The sequence below is a fragment of the Tinamus guttatus genome, unplaced genomic scaffold (genome assembly GCF_059628265.1).
Source record: "Tinamus guttatus ecotype Peru unplaced genomic scaffold, ASM5962826v1 Tinamus_guttatus_pri_ptg000602l, whole genome shotgun sequence".
Taxonomy (NCBI): Eukaryota; Metazoa; Chordata; class Aves; order Tinamiformes; family Tinamidae; genus Tinamus; species Tinamus guttatus.
This window is the reverse complement of record NW_028289136.1, coordinates 5,280,670-5,302,021: the sequence shown is the minus strand read 5'-3', so window position 1 is coordinate 5,302,021 and position 21,352 is coordinate 5,280,670. Positions and strand designations below refer to the sequence as shown.

Here is a 21,352-nt window from a genome sequence, read left to right as displayed (position 1 = left end):
AGAAAGCTTTCCAGCTCTGCTCCTTTGGCTTTTCTTTCTCTGCTCATTCTAGTACTGCGCTCATCATCTTCTCAGACCTCTGAAGTCCAACATGCACTTCCTGACTTTCCATCCCTTCATTCTTGCAACTGGTAGCTGTATTGCTCCTTCCATCTTCTCAGTGTGTTGTGTTGAGTTTTCTTCCTTCCTTCAGATGTTCTGCAGCTTCTTCTGTCATGTCTGTATTTGTATCAAAACCCCATGAACATCGCGGTCTCCCCTTCTAGTTCACCTGGCACTCGCTGGCATCCACCTGGAGTCTGTTCAAAAGGCAGGTGACGCAGTTTTCCCGGGTCATTTCAACATAGCTCTGCTTTCTAGCCCTGTCCTAAAATAAGCCCCCTCCTTGTTTTCAATACTTTCCATTAATAGAGATGTGAGGGATGATTTTGGCCAGTTTGGTGAAGAGACACTTCAGAATGATACCAGGAAGGGACCTGCTAAACCCTTCACTAGGACAGGCCAAGGGAGACAGTTGGTGACTTGGCATGGAGAAGGTGCAGTGTTGACCTATTGTGGATAAGTAAGAACAAAGAAAGGTCTCTGACTCATTTCTGGGAGATGCTGCCTATGTAGTAAAGAGTTCTGGTAGTTTTGGAGGCTTGTTCTTTTGAGGCCCTGAGTCTGGCAGAGATGGAGATGTCTTCAGGGTACTTCTGAAACATCTTGATGCCCAGTTCAACTTGGCCTCCTCCACAGCTCTGAATACACAACTCTGGGAGCAACGGACTTATTTGTGAGCCAAAGGGGCCAGGCATTGCCTAGGGTTTGCTTAAAAATTCGCTGGAGCTCTAGTCATTCCATTTCCTTACATCCATCCACTCTTCTCTCTGGAGAATGCCAATTTGTTATGAAGAGCTGTCTTAATCTGATGCCTCATGTGGTACATGAGGGAGGTCCTGGGCATCAAGTTAAGACAGTTAAGTCTAAGTTTAATCTGTGTTAAGTCTAAGAACCATCTCTTAAACAGCATCAGAATGCATCTCTGTTGCAGGATCATCACCCTTTTCAGATTACGTAGGGCAGCAGCTCCCACTGATGTGGAGGGGTGTTTAAGGTATGGATTTACAGACTATGTCCTTATTACTAAGCTGGATGGGTTGGATTTGTTCTTGACCAAGGGCAAGGGGCCCTATTTGGTTCACATGCATCAGGCTATACTTTCATCTCCTCTATTTCCCAAAACAAGACAGCTTGGGCTGGCCTTCCAGCTGTGCCCGTCCATTGCCTGGTGAGTCCTAGTTTCTTAAATTATTCCAAGGAACACAGCTTGGAGGGTCATGGGACTGGATTTGAGCTCGTGCTTTTTCTCTGCTGAGGGGCCAGACTTCTTTCTCTCCCCACAATATCCTCTTTCCTCTGTCCCTCTCTCTGCCTTAACTGTGGTCCATTTGTTGTCAAGTGGGAAGCCCAGGTAGTCACTATCTCCGGGCTGTAAAGCACAACAGAACCTGCTTGAACTAACCTGGCCCTCTCCCTCTCTTTCAGCACCTGGGAGCAGAGATGGATAAGATACTGGAAGCTGTGGTGATGTCTTCATACCCCAACAACGTGAAGCAAGGGCTTGTGAGGCGCGTCATTGAGGCAGCAAAGCAGCCCATGGACAGTGAACAGTGCTGGTCCATGCTCGAGCTGTCAACCAAGCTTTTTCTTACTGGAGACACCAAGTACAAAAGAGAGATTGGGAAAGAGGTTTTGGAAGTCTATGGCCACTATCACCCAGAGGAGTTTGAGGAGTTCTTCAATGTCCGCTTCCTGTTGAGTCTCCTCCAGGAAGGTTATGGGCCTCTGGGAAAAAGAAGTCATTATGTGCTAGATTACATCCAGTTAGGACTGCAGTTTGTCCTGGAAAGCCCATCAGCAAACAGCATTTTCAACTTACTGAGGATCGAAGTGCTCCGGAAAGTCTGCGAGAGGCCCAGCCCCAAGCAGTGCGCTAAAATCAGCAAACTCTTAACCCAGCATCCTCAGTGCATTCCCACGGGCAAACACCAGATCTTGTTCTGCCAGCAGCTGATACGGTGCATCGGGCAGTTCCAGTGCATCTCCGAAGGGGAAGACGACATCATGGAGTTTTTGGAGCAGGTCAACAAAGTGAGCGGTCTGCTGCAGAGGATCTGGAGGGCTCAGACTTCAGCCATCCTGCCCTCTTTGAAGGAGCTGTTCACTATCATTTCGTCAACAGGTAAGAAGTGAATAACAGGCACGAATGTAAATGCTGGTTTTGGTGAGGGACAAGACAGGTTGATATCATCCTGACATATCTGAGCTTCAATAATTCCAATCACTGCTGAAAATATAATAAACAGGGGTCCCCAAAGTGTGCAGGGTTTTAGGATAAGAAGACAATATCCCTGTGAAACCCTGCGGAGTTTGTAAGCAGGAGTTAACTGTGCTGAAATATCTGCAGCATGGAAGTTTCTGTCCTCAGCACTTTTCTGCACCAGCTGGGCTTAATGCAAAGCATCCTCTTATTGGCAGTAAGGTTAGAGTGGGGCTTGAAAGCATTTGGAAATGTCACTCTCTAATGGCTAATTGTGCTGTTCCCAGGAGTAGGAAGCCCTGTGCTTCACGGCCACTATCTCTGGAGGATGGTCATAACTCACGATGAGACAGAGGATATTTAACCTCTAGGGTTTTCTTATTATTATAAAGGGTCTCAGAAGATTTTTAGAGGTATCAGCACCATGAAAACCTGGGCTCTCTGTAGATAGGTGAGCTCCTATGTAAGCCCCTTCTAACCCCAGGAAGAGATGGGCAATTCAGTTCCCTCTTTCTGAGAACTCATCCTTTGGGTGCTCTCCAGGCAGACAAATGTGCAGCCTCATCCTGTTGTGATTATTCAGAGTAGTCAGTATAAAATGAGCACACAGAGGGAATTTGGGCAGGGAACCTAGGCAATAATGTTCCTGAGTCCGTGATCCCTGCCTCCCTTTGGACTGTACATGACTTAATGCAACATGCTGCATGCTCTGACCCAACCTTTTCTCTGCCACACTGTGATTTTGGGAATTGTCCCCCTAGCACAGCTAAGTGTGGACTCCACATTGCACTGATCATTTATGCTCTGCTCCATTAATGATTTGTCTTTTAGAGACGAGAAATGACCGTATGTGCCTGATTATTGATGGCTCTTGTCCATATTTTACAGAGGAGCAGGAAGCACCATCAAATGCCTTGGCCAGCGTGGTCCAGTTTGTCCCTCTGGAGCTTATGGATGGTGTCATAAGAAACCTAACCAACGATGACAGCATCACTGATGTGCAAATGATGACAGCCATTAGTAGGTAGGAGACACTGTATGAGTGAGCATCCTGGAAAGGTTCTCAGTGGTGTTTTTCAGTCCAGGGGAAAAACAGCCCAAAAGCTGCACTCAATTCCTCATAACAGTTTTATCCCAGTACTGCAGTTATGGAGCAAAAGCAAGTTCGTCTGGTGCTGTCTTGTGAGGTGTGGAGAAAAGTGTATTCCTAGACAATTCCCTCCAAATCCTTAGGACCTAGAGAACTAGATTAATGATATTTTGAGTTATTTTATTTATTTGATTTAATTTGATTTTTTTTTTGGTTAAAGTAAGTAGTGTTGGGGATGCTAAACATAAGACACTTTAAAGAGATTCGATTTTTTTCCCCAGAACTGTTGTTTCCCAGAAACTGTTGAGGCCTTTTCCTCACAAAATCTTCTTTAAAGAGTTTCAGGTGGAACCTCTGTCTCCCTTCAGAGGGACATCATCCTAAATGACCAATCACAGCTAAAAACCTTGGCCTGTCCATCTCCAACTGCTTTGAGTTTCTCAGCAGAGAAGGAGGTATGCCCAATTGCTTAAATGATCCCACTTTGACCTTTCTCAGATGAATGTGGTCGTGCTGGTCCAGATATCAGTGCTATCCAGGATTTATCCGTGCTTTCTGCTGGCACAGTCAGTGGAGACATCAAGGCATGATGAGGAGGTAGTGGATGAAACATGGAACATGTTAGGCTTAGTCCTCCCAAGGTCAATGCTCTTTTTGGGATCACCAGGTCCTCCTTGCACATCTCTGTCCAAGTCCTACAGCTTCTCTGTGCTCCAGGTGTAAGAGTATCTTCATCCTATAGAGTCCTTGGAGGTCTCCTGTTTAAATGGGTGATGTTAACTTAATCCAAGGAAAGGGTCTGCCTTGCTCTCACTGGGAAAATCTCCTTTCTCCACTCCTGCTCCAGGGTTCATCTCCCTTGCATAAGGTTGCATGATGGATATGCATACAATTTCTTATGGGAACTTTATGCCTACAGGAAAGGTGCCTTCTCTTCCTGAGGAGAGCCATGGTTTTCCCAGATTCCAGAGCAACCCAAGACAAAGGATTACTCAGTTCGGTTTTTAACCTTCTTCATTTTTTTCCCTTTCTTCTGGGATGCAGTTGCCAGATGTGGCTGGGAGCTCCAGTCAATAAGAACAGCATTGCCTAAAAATAGGCTCGATTGCTTCATGCCTATAAAAACATCTTTGTTACGCAGAAGGATGAGTAAATGATTACTCAGTGCTAGCCAAAACATTAAGCAGAGGCTGCAAAATATAATTATGTTCACTTGGGAGAAATGCGGAAGTTTTGGAGTGTTTATAGCAGACAGATGCCCCAGAAAGCTGCATTAACATTGACCTTTTCTTGCATGTGTGCTCAATAAATTGCAAATAAAAGATAAATGCACAGGGACAAACAGGGCCTTTCATCTTAGGACTGCATGTTGAGATCTCTAGAGTTCAAAATTTGGGTTGGGGAGGCATTATCAGAGGAGTCAACTGGAGCAAGGTGGAACTTTTGGTCAAGCATTTAAGAGCAAAGAGTGCTAATAAAAACAAGCCTGGCACCTGCTGGTGTAAGTGTACAAGGCAGACTGCAGGAGTGTGTCTCTCTCACCCATAATGTGGATGCATGTCACATAAGCTGTATATTTATGTGCATCCAGGTCTTCAGAAGTGCTTGCTGATATTCTTCTCTTTTTGGTGAATATCAGTTTCAAAGAGACAAGATGCAAAGAGCATCTGCTGCCTCTGGAAACCAGGACCCAACCTTTTAAAGGCTGAGCGTGCAAAAATCAATGGTTCCTTTGGAAAGCTGGCTTGTAAAATGTTTGTGGATCTATCAGTGTGGAAAGTGAATATAAAATTTAACTGTTTGTACTGGAGCAGTACAGGCAGCATGTATTATATATACAAAATAAAAATTTATTATAATAAATTATAATATACATAATATATATTTTTGTGTATATATAATTTTATAAAAATTATAATTTATTATAATACCTGATTATAATATTATACTATAATTTAGCCACAAATGTCAGTAAACAATAGCTTATCATGTCCTGGGACATTTTATGCCTGTATAAAAGAACACAGGTAAAGAAGGGCCTCTGGATGAGGAGTCCATATTCCTGCTCTTGCGTGCATTTTGGATGACATTTTGGACCCCTTTCGTGAATGTGAACATTGCAACCTTAAAAGCAGGAAGGGCTTTTGCTCTCACTGCTCTTCTTTCGTAGCCACTGCAGGATTTGATGGCTTTAATGACTAGGATCCCTCTTCTAATTGGCAGTCGATGTTTATCTCTGGCTATCTTATATCTCATTTGATCGTACATCAACATAAATAGCCGAATTAGCTGAATTTTCCCTCCCTGGCGTTCATTTCTTCTATGTATATGCAAAGAGCAGTCACGTCCTCTCTCTGTATTCCTTTGGCTAAGCTAACCAAGTCAGACTATTTTAAGCTCTTATAAGAGAAGTTTTTCTCCATTTCCCTGATCATTTCAACAGTTGTTTTCAACACCAACTCCTACTTCAGTTTGCTGTTTCGGGACGTGGATAACCAGATTTGAACAAAGTGCTCTATATGAGGTTCTTCCTGGCCTTAGACCATGGCATTAAGTGTCATTTTTTCAGTAGTAGAGAAGCCTTTCTTACTGCGCCCTAGTGTGGCTCTTGCCTTCTCCATGGCTGTTACACTGGGAAGTTGTGGTCATCGTTGTCTTGCTCGTCTTCAAGCAAATCAGCTCCCAGGCTTCCCATGTAGCAGTCATTTTTATTATTTGCTCCCTGTCACCACTGCATGTGTTTTGAATGAATATATTTCATCTGTATGTCCACTGCTCAAGGTCACAAACTTCTTCCTTGTGACAGACTTTCTCCTCTGTTGATGGCTCCCAGCTTTGGGTCATCACAAATCTCACAGCTGCATTCCTAATATTTCTGTCAATGCCGTTAGATCCTGAAGAACATTGCTTACAGCATCCCTGCAGCCTCAGACTTCTTCATTTCCCTCTCTCCTGGAACCAGAATCTTACCTAATTTGCCACTCTTCTGCTAAGCCAAGTTTTCCGTTTTAACTAACTGCTTCCACATACATGAATATTCATCAGGACCTTTGCTGCAACCCAGTGTGATGGGATATACTGCATGTCCTGTGACTAGAAAATCCAGCATCTTGTCACACCTTAGTTTGGCACAGTGTGCCTGTTGCAGCCTCCTGTGGCATGGTATCCCTTCTTTCCAGTTATTCCCTCACTGCCTATCTTCATTATAGGAACCATCGTGCTATTCTTCAGGAATATGGCATGAAGCCAAAGTTAACAGTCACTTAAATCCACCAGAGTTGAATTTTACATTCCCAGTGTTTGCATTTTCTGGGATGGAGGTTACTGACTCCTCTTGACTTCAGTGCATGCTCTCTTCGTGTTTTGTTTTCATATCAGCTGTGGTTGTTTCTGCTTCCATTCTCATACCCATTATCTGCCTTCTCTTTTGTCACCCTGATCAATTCCTTCCTCTTGCTGAAAACTGAGGCTGAGGATGTGTTTAGCTTGGAAGTCACATCTAGAGGCCATATCATATCTTTAATCACCATCACATCCTGCGTGGGTAATGACTGCACGTCTGTCCTTAGTCTCTTCTGATGCAAATGTCTGCAGAAGCTTTTTTGACATTTGCTTTATCATCTGACTTGGCTTGACTTTTGGCATTTCTCAACGCTCCAACATATACTGCCCTTTAAGCTTCCTTTACTGATCAGCCTTTTCTATTTTATTTTTTTGGTTTTTTTTTATTGCTCTGTAGACTCCACTTATGCCCAATCTTCTCCCTGTTGTGGTTATTTATCTCAGTGGCTTTTGTATATTTTGCACAAGATGCAGATTTATAAACAAGGGGAACCACTTGGGAAAGACAGCTCGACCGGGGTGGGAGACTAAAGGACACCTGAGATGACACCTTCAAATCAAAGATGCTGAAGTGATCAGCAAAGTTTGACCCTTGGAAAGCCCAAGCTTTATTAACTTCCCATTTTATGTTTAACTTCACACTTAATTTAAAAAAAAAATCATCACTCTGAGACTATTTTTAATGGCTGACCTTTCTGTAAAATCAATGTTACTTGCAAAAACAGGTATTAAATATTGTGATGTCTTGTTTGTTGTGTGGATATAGTGAAGAAAGTTGTTAGCTATAAAATTCAGGAATACCTGAATGCTCTCATGGTTATCGGTGTTTTTTTCTTTAATGTATATTTGGGGATAACTGTCTCCCACACAGAAAAGACAAAAATCCAAATCCTCATGGTATTTCCTTGCTAGTAATAATCAGGAGGTCATTTCAGTATCACGTTCTGTGAAGGTACCAATGCAGAGACTAAATGTACTAAATCTAAGGGTCTGGAAGAGACACCCATCACCACCTAATTAGATCAACCTTATCTTTTTTTAAAAAGGTGTTTTCTTTTCATAGACTCCTCTGAAAGATACTCAAGGAGGTCCACAAAGCAATGCAATGCTATAGCTGTGGTATGAACTCGATTTCCAGTTCATGGAAGTTAATGGAAAACCTTCTGTGGATTTGAGATCAGGTCCTCTCTTCAGTCACAAAATGCAGATGACATGGGGGTAATTCTATTTCAGGAAGGGTTGTGCTTTGGAAAATATTTGAAATGGTTTGTGGGGAGGCCTCTCTCTTGCTTGGTCATTCCCTTGACTGAGCACAGTCTGACTTTCACCGTGTAAGCATTAAGTTACTACTTAAAGAGTTTGGATTTCATTTTAGGATGATTGACTGGGTATCCTGGCCCCTGGGAAAGAACATAGACAAGTGGATCATTGCCCTGCTGAAGGGTTTGGCTGCCGTGAAAAAGTTCAGCATCTTGATCGAAGTGACTCTTTCAAAAATTGAAAAGGTCAGTGGGCACTTGTAAACACTGCTGCAAACAACAGGGTCCTCCTTGTATCTGTGTGGTCCTCTTCCTTGCCTTACCAAAGGAGGTGAAGGCGTGCCTAGATATGAATAGAAAAATTAGGGACCTAGTTAGCCAAAGCTGCATTGCTACCTATAAGATGTTGGAGTGATACCAGTTTTGCAGCTAGAATTTATGTCCTCCAGAAAATCCCATTTTACATGTGTGCTATTTCTGCTGGAAGGATCTGGGTGCTGGGAGTCGGTGTGTTCCTTGCCTGAGCGTGTTGCCTAAGGATTTTTGTCGAGAGCCCAAGCTGAGGCTTTTTAGGGTCTGTTTTGCAAAGCCAATGAGCATGGTAACAGCCTGCACAGTCACCAGTTTTTAAGCCTTGAGTTTGTTTCATTTACTAGCACAGGTACAATATGAAAATGGGAGAAATCCCCTATTCCTATTACTATCAGCTATTTTGATGGTAAATACTTGCCACTACCTGAGAGTCAGAGGACTAAGCATATTGGTGGTCACTTTGGATAACACTTTCCATGTTTCTCTGTGCCTCCTTTTTCTCTTTCGTAAGATGCAAAAGTTGTAAGATGTCACTGTAGGAATGCAGAATGTCATGAATAACTGCATTTGTCACTGTGGTGCCCCATATGCCTTTAAAAAATATTTTGAACAAAATTGTTGAATGGGGGGACAGTAGCATAGAGTTTCCTGCATTTTATTTATCTTTTCTTTCACAGGAAAGGTACATAGCCCTTAACATTGTATGTGATTCTTGGAAACTTTCAGAAGCATAATCTGGAAGGGTTAGTGAGCATTGCTGTAGGCCACTTGCACCATTTTTTTGTAGAGTAGGACAAATTTTCTTACTTGTCCTCTGCTTTCTTTCTATTGGCCTGAAAGGTTGTAGAAAAAAATCCAAATAAATATTCCAAAAAAAAAAGACTAAAGAGGCACCTTTTAGAAAATACAACATTCCTCCATGTGTGCATGACCTCTTCCATTGTGGAAAGCCTGAGAATCAGTAGTATTATGACTATACCAATAGTCCAGAGATTAGTGCCTTGTTGTACTAGACATGGTGCAGGCCTGAAGCAGCAAGGATGCTCTTCATGGTATGTGTAGGGTGCCCAGAGTCCACACTCAGGACAGAAGACAGCTCTGCAGAACTTGCTGCTCTACTGTTTGCTTCAACATCTAAGAGTAGAGATAGACTAGAAGTGGCGTATATGATCATGGGCCAGCTGAGACTATTCAGTGCCTCTGTTTTGTGCTATGCCCTTCTCGTGTGTGTTGCTCTGCCATCCTGCCTTCTGATTTATTTATCTTTTCTCCACCACCAGGTCTTCTCCAAGCTGCTGTACCCCATCGTGCGAGAGGGGGCTTTGTCCGTGCTCCAGTACATGCTGCTGAGTTTCCAGCACTCCCATGAAGCATTCCACTTGGTAAGGCTGAATCCAGGACTTGGGCAAATGTGTTACCTTGTGCGTAACTATCCCATGGTGAACGTGGGAGCTGGGAGGGAGCCTAAGGAGCTGAGGTACCATAGAATTATAGAACCAATGTGGTTGGAAAAGACCTTCAAGATCATCCAGTCCAACCATAAGCCCTTCAACATCATGCCTGTTAAACCATGTCCCTAAGCACCTCATCTACATGGTTCTTGAACATTGCTAGGGACGATGACTCCACTACATCCTTGGACAGCCTGTTCCAACACTTGACTCCTCTTTCCATGTAGAATTTCTTCCTAATGTCTAACCTGAACCCCTCCTGATGCATCTTGAGGCCATTTCCTCTGATTCTATCTCTAGTTATTCTGGAGAAGGGACTAACACCCGCCTCCCTACAGCCTCCTTCCAGGTAGTTGGAGAGAGGGATAAGGTCTCCCTTGAGTCTCCTCTTCTCCACACTAAATAACCTCAACTCCCTCAGCCGCTCCTCAAAAGGTCTGTGCTCCAGCCCCTTCACCAGCTTCTCTGCTCTTCTCTGGACATGCTCCAGCACCTCCACGTCCTTCTTGTAGTGCAAGGCCCAAAACTGAACACCCAACCTTATCTGTCCAGATGAGATATATCTCTTCAGGAATCTCCGCACCATCTTCTGCAGACCAAAAAGTTGCATGGGCCCTGGAAAGCCGATGCTGAGATAGAGGAAAGTCCTGAGTCCAAAAGGAGTCTGTTGTGATGGACCAAGAAACTGTGCTGGATAAGAGAATGCGATGGAGAGTAGAAGTGCAGCTTTTCTTGGTTCTCTCATAATTCCTTCCATTTCTCTTGAGGCTCATCAGCCTGATGGCTCATCTCTGGTGATAAATCAATATAAAGCTAGTGGGGGCTTGGATCTCCTGATTTGCAAGATGTGTCCAGATTTACTGTGTACAGCCTCAACAGTTTGCTGCAGTGGGAGAGTGATTTTGATGTACAAATGAACAGAGCCTTCAAGTCCTTTCTCAGCTTCAGAACTGGCCAGTCGAGGACACAGTTAGTGTGAATGTATGGCATGGCCTGTCAAGGCACACCAGAGGCTTTATCAGAAACATTTGTAGTGGTTTTGCAGTCATTTTAACCTGGCATTTGTTAGCTCTGCAGATGAAGGAGGTGGTGCCCCTCTTCTCCTGGTCTTGGGCCGTTTGCTCCTCTCAACCACTCTCCCTTGTGCCAAGCCATTTGTATGTCTCTGTGGGGAACTGTGCCGTCAAATAAATCCAGGTGAAATGCAACCTGGCAGAAAAATCCACATGATCAGCATTGCCTGGCTTGGCCAGGGTCTGGATCGCCACTGAGCTGCACAGTCTGGCCAAGGAGAAAGGATGCACAGGGGTGGCCTGGGACAGGGTCATGCTCACACAGGCTGGTTTAGGGTGTAGTTTCATGCTCAGGTTAAGAAGATACAGTCCCATAACTTTTTATTGCCTAGCAAATTTTGCCAGCCTGACTTCGGGCACGTTATGTGAGCCTTTGCATTCAGAGCATCTTGGAGGGCTCAGGGTTAAGAGAGAATATACCCGTAAAAAGGCCTTGCTGTTCCTCAACAAGTTCCTTACCCTCCCTTGGACTCACCAGCCCATCCCACATACCCATTCAAAGCGTTACCAATATCCTTTGACACACATTGCCACTTCTTGAAGCAATTAGGTATCTTTCCAGAGCCCAGAGAGGTTGTGGAGTCTCCTTTTCTGGAGATCTTCCAAACCCGCTTGGACGCAGTCCTGTGCCACGTGCTCTAGGTGACCCTGCGTGTGCAGGGGGTTTGGACTAGATGACCTCTAGAGGTCCCTTCCAACCTTAAGCATTCTATGTTTCTGTGATTCTATGATGATCTTCCAAGAGTTTCTCAAAATCAGGCAATGTCATTTAGAGCCTGGGTCAGAACGCTTCCAACTCATGAATTCTCTGCTGTTAAACTCCCCTCAAAAAACAAACCAGCCATTTGAAGCAGCATTTGAATTTTCTCTTTTCATTTCCTCAGTGATATTGTATATTTTATTTTGCTGTTGATACTGAGGCTGCTGCTTTCTGATGCTGCCATTGGAATGCTGTTATTGAAAAGCAGAGCTGAAGGGAAAGGCATGCTTTCAGTGACTGAACCAATAAAAGGAACATGGGAAAAAGATTCCTATTTGGCTTTTTTTCCACCTAAAGTTCACAGAATAAACAGATAAGGCTGGAAAAAATTGAAGAGAGCCAACACGATATTTTTCTCTTCCTCAGCTGGAGACACTTTAGAAGAGCCTGACTTCTTGAGAAACCCTTCAGTTTCTAGAAATAGGACTGTTCCAAAGGGTTGTCTTCATCTGGGCGTCCAAAATTTGGAACACTCCAAAAGTCATCCGTTTCTCTTGGCCTGGAGTTTCCATCTCTAGCCTAGCAAGCACAAATTTCCTCCCACACATTTTTTTTTTTTTTCTGTAAAAAAAAGAACACAACCCTGTCTTGCTTCTTATCTCTCTGTGTTTGCACTGGCACTTTGGAAGAGTTCTGAGAACTATTCCTATCACAACGTAGCACAATACTGATTTATAAAATGGTACACTTGCTTCCCTAACAAAATTTTCCACTTGGAAAGAAAATAGTTAAATAACAATATTTTGAAGGAAAAAGAAAAAGAGAGAGGGAAAAAAAAAAAGAGAGACAGGAAGAAAAGAGGGGAGGAAGGACCAGGAAATGGCTGGTATTCTATTCCAGACTTGCTCTGATGTAAAATAACATAAAATATAAATATGAAAAATGTTGCGTGAATGCCCCAAGGTCACCTTTTCACTCAGCTTTAGCACATATGCAAGATTTGGAATAGTTTATTAATTCACTGCTACTACAGGGTCAGCAGAGGGGGCCCAAGAGCAATTTATCTTTGCGTTTGGGCTGGTTTATTCATTTTTAAAAAAACCTAGATTAAGGGCGACACTTAAAGCAAAATAATAAATGTGCTATTTATATCCCTGTCACCACCCATCTGGCCATGCCAAGTGCAATTTCATTTATGCAGTACAAAACAAATATAGCACATCACGTTACTCAAGACATGTAATGCTCTACTTGTAGGTTAATTTACCTGCATTGGAGGTGTGAATCCCTCTACTTGGTACTTAGCAGTAGCACTCTTTTCCAGACCATGTGTGTGTTTTAGCAGAGATTAATCTGTACGAAGAATGAAATCATAGCAGGGCAAAGGACAAGCGCAAACCTGCATGTTTTATGCAACATGAAGCGCTCTAATGCCTATACCCCCAAATTTGCTCTTCTAAAGTCAACGGGAGTTGAGGTCAATGAATAAAAGATGAAGTCCTGCGTGGGTCTAAAGTGAACTCCTGCACTATCCTTGCTGCCTGGGGGTGAATTTCATTCGCTTGCGTGTGTGTTGCAGCTCTGTGAGCAATTTGGAGCTGTATGTGACCGAGTGAACTTTCTTTTTCCAGCTGCTCCCTCACATTCCCAGGCTGGTGGCCTCTCTGAAGAAGGAGGACTCCAACTCTGCCACCAGCTCCCTGGAGCAGCTGGCTGAGCTCATCCACTGTATGTTCTTCCGCTTCTCTGGGTTTCCAGATCTCTACGAACCAGTCCTAGAAGCAGTTAAAGTAAGACAAGCACTACTTGGCTACTTTTCCAAGCTATGTGTTATATATAGATGTGGCACGTTAGACTGCTGTTTAGCACAGAGGGACTGTCTCACTGGTGGGGATGTCATAACTGAGTCTCTCACCTCTGACAGAAGAAAGTTTGAGCCCCTTATAGGCAAGCTGGCTGTGTTTTGGGTAGAGAGACTTACAGGGGCCTGCAGAAGTCCCTATCATATTCATGGGTTTTAGCTCTTGTTTTGATTGCGTGTTAGTTCCACTCATAGATGCATGTGCATGTGAAGAGCAAGGGAAATGAGTTTTGCCATGAACACCTCTTGCAGAGGAATACTGCCATTTTTGGCAACTGTTTTTGTATCAATAGGTACTCATTTGTGACACAGATCTCTCTTTCCAAGGCTCTTCCGATTCCAAATGAAGACCGGATTAAGCACCTCTTGGGACAGAACGCTTGGACCTCCCAGAAGAACGAGCTGGCTTGCTTCTACCCACGCCTGGCTTCCAAATCTGAGACAGGAAAGATTGGGTTAATTAACTTGGGAAACACCTGCTACATGAACAGCATCATACAGTCTCTTTTCATGGCTTCGGAGTGAGTTTCCACTCCCTTATTCCCACTCACAACTGCTCTTGGGGTGTTTGCCACATTGACGGGGCTCTTCCCAGACGGATTTTCTGTCTTGTTTTGCATCTCTTGTTTTGTTTTACAGCTTCAGGCATTCGGTGTTGAATTTAGCAGAGGGCAACTCCCAGCCCCTGATGACAAAGCTCCAGTGGCTCTTTGCGTTTTTGGAGCACAGTCAGGTAATTATTTCATGTTCTAGTTATTTGTTTGGACTGTCGGCTGCGGAAAGGCTCGTCTCCAAGTCACTTCCTGCCTACCCAAACGTGCTGATAAGGAGCTGTGGATCTTGGTGGAATTTTATAAAGGGACGAATTTTGTTTATATGAAAAAGGCGGATTTTGGGGGTGGGGGAGGCAAGTAAATCGCGAACTCTTAGCACACATGAAAGTGAGCTGCATTCACACCAGGCTCCATACTTTCAGCCTGTGACATTCCTTGGTTTGAATGATGTAATAACTAATAATTTTGACAGCAAAATCCATTTGTTAATAGTTTATGTACATGGCAGACTGAAAACCCTATTGGTATAAGGGTTTCTCTTTCTTGCTATGTAGCAAGGAAGAAGATTGGATCAGCTCAGCTGACCCTGTGCTTCACAGCAAAGTGTGAGCAAATTATGTGGGACTGATGGGATTTGCCTTAAAAGTGGTTTTGCTAAAAGGAAGACAAACAGACAAAAAACTCTTTAGATTACAAATGCTTTGAATCTTCTTCCTTTAGGGAAGCTAAAGGATTCTGTAACCCGTAATCAAATTAATTATGAATGAACATTTAGCTGGTATGTGCAATGTCCATAATACACTATAGTAAACAGCTAGGTTTTGCATGTCAGAGCTCTGTGACCAAACTGTAGCCTTATGGAGATGAAGTAGGGTTGTATTTAGCCCCTGTTTTGAAAATGTATTTTTCTGTCCCTAAAGAAACTTGATACTGAAAGTCCCTCAACAGTGAATGTTCCCTTGTAGTGAAACCGTTGTGCTCAGTTCCTCTGTTTTCCAAGCCTTGACTGATTGTACTGACTCATTGCAATGTGGTAACATTTCATTTCAGGGGGCTTTGGAATAAAATAAAATTAAAAAAAAAAACTTAAAAAAGAGAGAATCAGTAAAATATCCAATTTATTCCTCCTGCATCCGCTTACCAGCTGTCCAACCAAGGGTTTAAAATAGTATTATGGATTGTATCAATTGCATTCTTTTCCTAATATCCTAGTAGTTTCCTAATAAGATTGAAGTTATTTTTCTTTTTTGGGCTGTTGTTAAAGTCACTTCTCTGCCAAAGATGTTTCTTTTTCCATGTTAATTAGACATCAGTTTCCTAAGGGCAGAGATTACATTATCTGGTAATGCAGATTACGTGCCTGCAGTGATCAGAATGATGGGTGGAAGTTTAGTGGATTTTTGTTTTGTTTTGTTTTTCTATAGAAGGATTTAGTGAGAGATATCCTGATCAAATTAAATGGAGCATCAAATTAAATTCAAGCTGAATTAAGTAGAAGTCTCTGGGCCGGGAAAACAAACCATTTAAGAACTGAAGGAAGAAATAAACACAAGGAAATTTTATAGAAGTATATATAAAATAATTTCCTGGTTAGAGTGGGTGAGGAGAAGCTCTTGTTCTTTTAATAATGGAGCACAGGGATGTTCAGCAGAACTGAGAAGGGGGAAATTTACCCTTCCAGTTGCAGGTCTGTTGTGCTGCTTTTGCTTAAGGGGAAGCCTGAGGCAGAAGAAGGTGACATGGCTCCTTCCTCCATCCCCCCATGTCAAATGGGAACCTGGACCCCATCTTAAAAGCTTTTCTCCCCCTTCTCTTTTCCCACCAGCGACCTGCCATCTCACCTGAAAGTTTCCTCTCTGCCTCTTGGCCGCCTTGGTTTACCCCTGGCGCTCAGCAGGATTGCTCAGAGTATCTCAAGTACTTGCTGGACAGGTATGTGGTAGGCGCCGTGATTTCATAGCCCCATGGTCACCAAGGACAACCGTGTCCTTGGTCTGACCTCTGTGAGCACCTCCGTGCTATCCTGTGTCGTATTTAATGACAACCAAAGCACAGGCAGCTGTTCTCATCCCGTGGCACCCCTGGGTTATCTTCAGCAAGGACAGTGGAAGGTGTTTAAAGACTAATATTGCTTGTGCTTAGAGCATTTCTGAGCCCTGTCTGACACACGTTCTTTTTTTACACATCAGGTATATTATATTAGCCCTGGGTACTGGAATGAATGACGTTTCACCCAAATGACTGGTATTTAGAAACAGCAGTGGAGCCAGGAATAGCAGCTGAGACCCAGAGGAGTTCAAAGAGTGGAGAATTTAGTGCCTGGGGCTGGAAGGCGGCGAGACTAGTCCCAGAATCCTTAATAAAATCCTGCTTGTGCTGCCCAGTAGATAAGCTCAGGAAATCAGTTCAGCTTGAAAATGTCTGCCTTTACTGCACAAGCAAAGGGGAACAGCTGTGCCAAGTTCAAAGAGAAACCAGTTGCTTGTCTTTCAATGACCAGACACTTGTTACTTTAGCCTTTCTCCTACCTAGATCGTATCTCCAGCATCCCCGTGATCCTCCTGGACGTGGGATCATTAGCACACAAGCCCCTCTGATTCCAAAATCCAGGCCTCCCACCCGGACTCTCTCCACGCATGTGAAGGTGGTGAGAAGTTGGAAAGGCACCGTATAGGGGCTGAGGATGGAGGCACTAGTGGCTGGATTCGATGCCTCTGCGTAGACCTGCAGAGCTGTTTGAAGTGCCTGGGGGTGTCCTGCCCGGCCTCCAGCTGCTGCTCCCCAAAGGAATGAGGCTCCTGCAGGCTCTGGGCCGTGTGTACCAGCTGTGTGCAGATGTGCAGGGGCCTGGGGTGTGTGGCAGCAATTCAGATGGCACCAGCCACCTGTGTATATGCAGCTTAACCTGATTTAAACCCAACAAGTGAAACTATCTTGGTGAATAGAAACAATACATTAAAACTGCTGCTTGGTTTTGAACTAGTATATAATGAAATCTCTTTTTCTTTCTTTCTTTCTTTCTTTCTTTCTTTCTTTCTTTCTTTCTTTCTTTCTTTCTTTCTTTCTTTCTTTCTTTCTTTCTTTCTTTCTTTCTTTCTTTCTTTCTTTCTTTCTTTCTTTCTTTCTTTCTTTCTTTCCTTCTTTCTTTCCTTCTTTCTTTCCTTCTTTCTTTCCTTCTTTCTTTCTTTCTTTCTTTCTTTCTTTCTTTCTTTCTTTCTTTCTTTCTTTCTTTCTTTCTTTCTTTCTTTCTTTCTTTCTTTCTTTCTTTCTTTCTTTCTTTCTTTCTTTCTTTCTTTCTTTCTTTCTTTCTTTCTTTCTTTCTTTCTTCCTTCCTTCCTTCCTTCCTTCCTTCCTTCCTTCCTTCCTTCCTTCCTTCCTTCCTTCCTTCCTTCCTTCCTTCCTTCCTTCCTTCCTTCCTTCCTTCCTTCCTTCCTTCCTTCTTTCCTTCTCCTTTCCTTCTCCTTTCCTTTCCTTTCCTTTCCTTTCCTTTCCTTTCCTTTCCTTTCCTTTCCTTTCCTTTCCTTTCCTTTCCTTTCCTTTCCTTTCCATGAAAGATTACATGAAGAAGAAAAAACTGGAAAAAGGATCTACCAAAAACTCAAAGAATCTAGCTTCATGTCTCAGGCCATCGAGCAGCATTATTTAAACAAGACATTAATTGAGAAGATGTTTGGGGGTAAAATGATTACAAAAATCCGCTGCTTGAAGTGTCTGAATGTCTCCTCTCGAGAAGAAGCCTTCACAGACCTGTCCCTGGCGTTCCCTCCACCAGACAGACATGTGCTTAGCACAGGGAGTGCATCTGTTTTACCAGTGGAAGAAATCGGCCCACAGTTTATTGAACCTCCTGGAACCTCCAGTCAAATAATGGGATCGCCCTGGATCAAGAGGAAGCCTCATGTGTCTGGGGACCATGCAGCCAACATCGTGCCGGTGGAAACACTGGGTTTCCAGGAGCCAGGAAACCAGGCCACTTCCTTAAACAGCAACGCTGTTGGCACGGATTCAGCCAAGGACCCCCTCTTGGCTTTTGGGGAGCAGACATGCAGTCCCAAGGACTCCAGATCTGTACCAGATTTGATCAATTATTTCCTGTCCCCGGAAAAACTGACAGCAGAGAATAAATATCATTGTGAGAAATGTGCTTCCCTGCAGGATGCTGAGAAAGTGGCTGAGCTGACGGAGGGGCCGCACTACCTCATCCTCACCCTGCTGCGATTCTCCTTTGACCCAAGGACCATGAGGAGGAAGAAGATCTTGGATAACGTTTCCATTCCTTTGGTGCTGAAGCTCCCTGTTCTTGTTGCCCCAGAAGAAAGCGAGGATGTTTGGCAACGCAGGAAGGACAGAGCTGCACCGGGCAGCAGTTTTGTGTCTGTCATCTACGACCTCTGCAGCGTGGTGGTGCACTCAGGGATCTCCTCTGAGAGTGGCCACTACTATTGCTACTCCAGAGAGTGCAGTGACACCATCGCCCATGGGCAGCCTCGAGACGGGGCACAGAAACCCGCCTCTGACAAGCAGTTGGACTTTGAAATCCAGTGGTACCTCTTCAACGACACCAGGGTTTCCTTCTCCTCCTTCGAATCGGTCAGCAACGTGACCTCTTTCTTCCCCAAAGACACGGCCTACGTGCTCTTCTACAGGCAGCGGCCGGGCAGGCAGAGCTGCCCCGTGCACGAGGCTGGGGCTGAGAGCAGCCGTCCCCACGGAGAACCCTCCCTCAACAAGGACTTGATGGAAGCCATTTCCAAAGACAACATCCTCTACCTGCAGGTAACCCCCCTGGCCCTTTGAACAGTGGCAGAAGTGTGTTCCTACTGCCGATAAAATCAATAGCCCTGTTTCCACTGATCTTGGTGGCAACGGGATCTGGTTCTGAGGATAAGTCTGTGTGTGCAGATACCCGAGTTATCTCAGAGCTATGAGTATTGTTCTCTGTATATGGCTCCTATGGCTATGTTTGTGGCTAAGTGATGGCTTTCCCACACAGAATCCCAGATCACAGAAGGGCTGAGGTTGGAAAGGACCTCTGGAGAGCATCCAGGCCAACCTCCCTGCTCAAGCTCACCCAGAGCACATTGCACAGGATCATATCCAAGCAGGTTTTGAGTATCTCCAGAGAAGGGCACTGCACAACCCCTTTGGGCAGCCTGTTCTAGTGCTCTGTCACCCTCACAGTGAAGAAGTTTTTCCTCATATTCAGGCAGAACTGACTCTGGTTCAGTTTTTGCCTGTTGCCTCTTGCCCCTGAAAATAGTCCCTGTCCTCTTGACACCCTTCTCTAAAGATCCTCCCTCAGTCTTCTCTTCTCCAGGCTAAACAGACCCAGCTCTCACAGCCTTTCCTCACAGGGGAGATGCTCCCATCTCCTAATCATCTTCGTAGCTCTCTGCTGGCCTCTCCAGTAGAGCCATGTCTCCCCAACTCCTTCATCACTTAAGCGAGTCGCAAGCTGTGGTTCCCTGTCTAAGGCTGCCAAGATAGAGCAGGAGGGAATTTCGATTTTTTTTTAACCATACTTTGCTACTAGGGCTATCTACACCACATGCATTGCCTGCGGATGACGTGCTTCACGGGAAAGTGTGGTCCCTGCACAAATTTCTTCCTGTTGCCTAGCCTGATCAATTGGTAGCTCCCTGAGCCATATAATGATATCTCTGCTGACTTTCCCCAAGGTTAGGCCTGGCTTTTATTTGTGCCTCTGTTAAGTAAGGGATAAGCAGCTGCTTGATCCTGACTAAGTAACAGAAACATGTTTTTTAATGCTTCCAAAGCATGTCTGCAGATGGAGAGCTGAGTTCATGTAAGTTGACCAAAGATCTGCATCAAATTTCCTACTAGGTATCTAGAAAAGATGGGTGAGCTGGGAATAAAATCCAGGACAAGTTACATTAATAGACTGAGTTTAAAGATTTCCAAACAGCACAAGTATCCTGTAGAAAGTGAATCATCTGAAGGAAAGCCAGATTGGAGGCAATGTGAGGAGTTTGTCTCCCAGAGGTTGCTAAAGGCAGAGGGTCTGATGCTTGGTCATCTGTGGCCTGCTTGGCCTGTGGTGTCCCCCTGCCCCTCTATCTCCTCACTTCTGTGGCACGTCATGCTTGATGACAGCTCAAGAGATGAGCACTCAGCTCTCAGAGGAAAGTGGATACTTAATCTCAGTTAGATGTTAGAGATCCGTGCTGCGCGATCGCTCCAAAACCTGTGGGTCTCCAGGGATTCTGCAGCTAAGCATTCCAGTTTATGAATCCAAACTCTGCCCGTCATTTATCACTAGCTGTTCCCCTCCCACTTTGAGAAGGTTTGAGGATCCCATTGACTTTCACAAGTGGATCTGTAGATGAAATATTCCTCTGTAATTTATCCTTTAATGCTGAACTGTCCCAGCTGATACCCCAGATCTCCTGGTGAAACCTGCCCTTGACCTCTCTGATTTGTCTCTCACCTTCCTGAATTTCTCACCAGGACCTGATCTGAGGCACCAGGGTCTGATAACCCCAATTTGTTGCAGGCTCCTAGCGATGAAGAAACTGGCTCCTGGCTTCTCTCCCTGGAGGGAAGGTTGGAGCAACTCTCTGTGCCGTTTAGCTGCAGGTAATGTCAATGTCTTGTCTTTATTTCTCCCCATTCCTTCACCCAGGAGCAGGAAAAAGAAGCGAGGAACAGAGCTGCCTACATTTCCGCCTTGCCGAAATCCCCTCTGTGGTGGAGAGACTTTGACAGGGACAAGGATGACGACAGCTCATCGGGGGGCTGCAGCCCCGCTGCTGGGGGAGGAGGATCCGGCTCCTTTCATGGACTTGTCTTTTAGGGATCAGGTTAAAGCAAACGTGTCTAACCCAGCTGGCTGGGCTGACCTGAAGCCAGAGGCTCCTCTTTCTGACACCAATGACAGCAGAGAAAGGATTTGGCCTTGAATCTCACAAAGAAAAGGACTCCATGGCTGATTTGGAGACTATGTGGCTGCACGGAGCCAAATTTTGGCATCTGCTGCTTTCTATGCACTTGATCTTAACGCCTTAAAGTAATACTAGTAGCTAAGCATCTACGGAGATGAGCAGCTGATGACAGCTCGGAGAAGTGTCCTTTTGCTTAAGCATAGCCTTGTCTTGTTGCTGTGAACCATGCCACCAGCCTGGTGAGGACGGGGCAGAGCCAGCGGAGCTCTAGGTCTTGAGACCTTCCATGCACATCCCAACTGCAGCCTGAGCTTTCCTGCAGCACCGACTCATTTTTGGGGTGCCTCTGCTTGACTGTGTATTTTTTAATGCTTTTTTGAGAAGCCAGGTGGAGATAATGTAAAGGAGCTGTGTTTTCTAAAAAAAACCCAGCGCTGCCAACATCCGTCAAGAGGCTGAACCCCTAAAGCTGGAAGAGACTGACCCTGGTCTCCTTGGTCTTTGTG

The 21,352-nt window shown here is 44.5% G+C and overlaps 1 protein-coding gene across 1 annotated transcript; it reads left to right on the top strand.

Annotated features, from left to right (window-relative positions):
- Positions 1-1,533: 1,533 nt before the first annotated feature.
- Positions 1,534-20,971, top strand: USP35 (ubiquitin specific peptidase 35). Its single transcript, XM_088534922.1, has 10 exons — positions 1,534-2,224; positions 3,191-3,326; positions 8,110-8,239; positions 9,586-9,687; positions 13,161-13,319; positions 13,718-13,911; positions 14,030-14,123; positions 15,770-15,876; positions 17,499-18,720; positions 20,588-20,971. Exons 1-10 carry the CDS (start codon positions 1,543-1,545, stop codon positions 20,756-20,758), a joined length of 2,997 nt encoding a protein of 998 aa, XP_088391048.1. The 5' UTR covers positions 1,534-1,542; the 3' UTR covers positions 20,759-20,971.
- The last annotated feature ends 381 nt before the right edge of the window (positions 20,972-21,352 follow it).

Excerpts from the sequence above, each read along its gene's own strand:
- USP35 (XM_088534922.1), top strand. The coding sequence starts at position 1,543 with ATGGATAAGATACTGGAAGCTGTGGTGATGTCTTCATACCCCAACAAC. Across the intron at positions 3,327-8,109 it reads ATGATGACAGCCATTAGTAG|GATGATTGACTGGGTATCCT; the intron begins GTAGGAGACACT and ends ATTTCATTTTAG. Across the intron at positions 13,912-14,029 it reads TCTCTTTTCATGGCTTCGGA|CTTCAGGCATTCGGTGTTGA; the intron begins GTGAGTTTCCAC and ends TTTGTTTTACAG.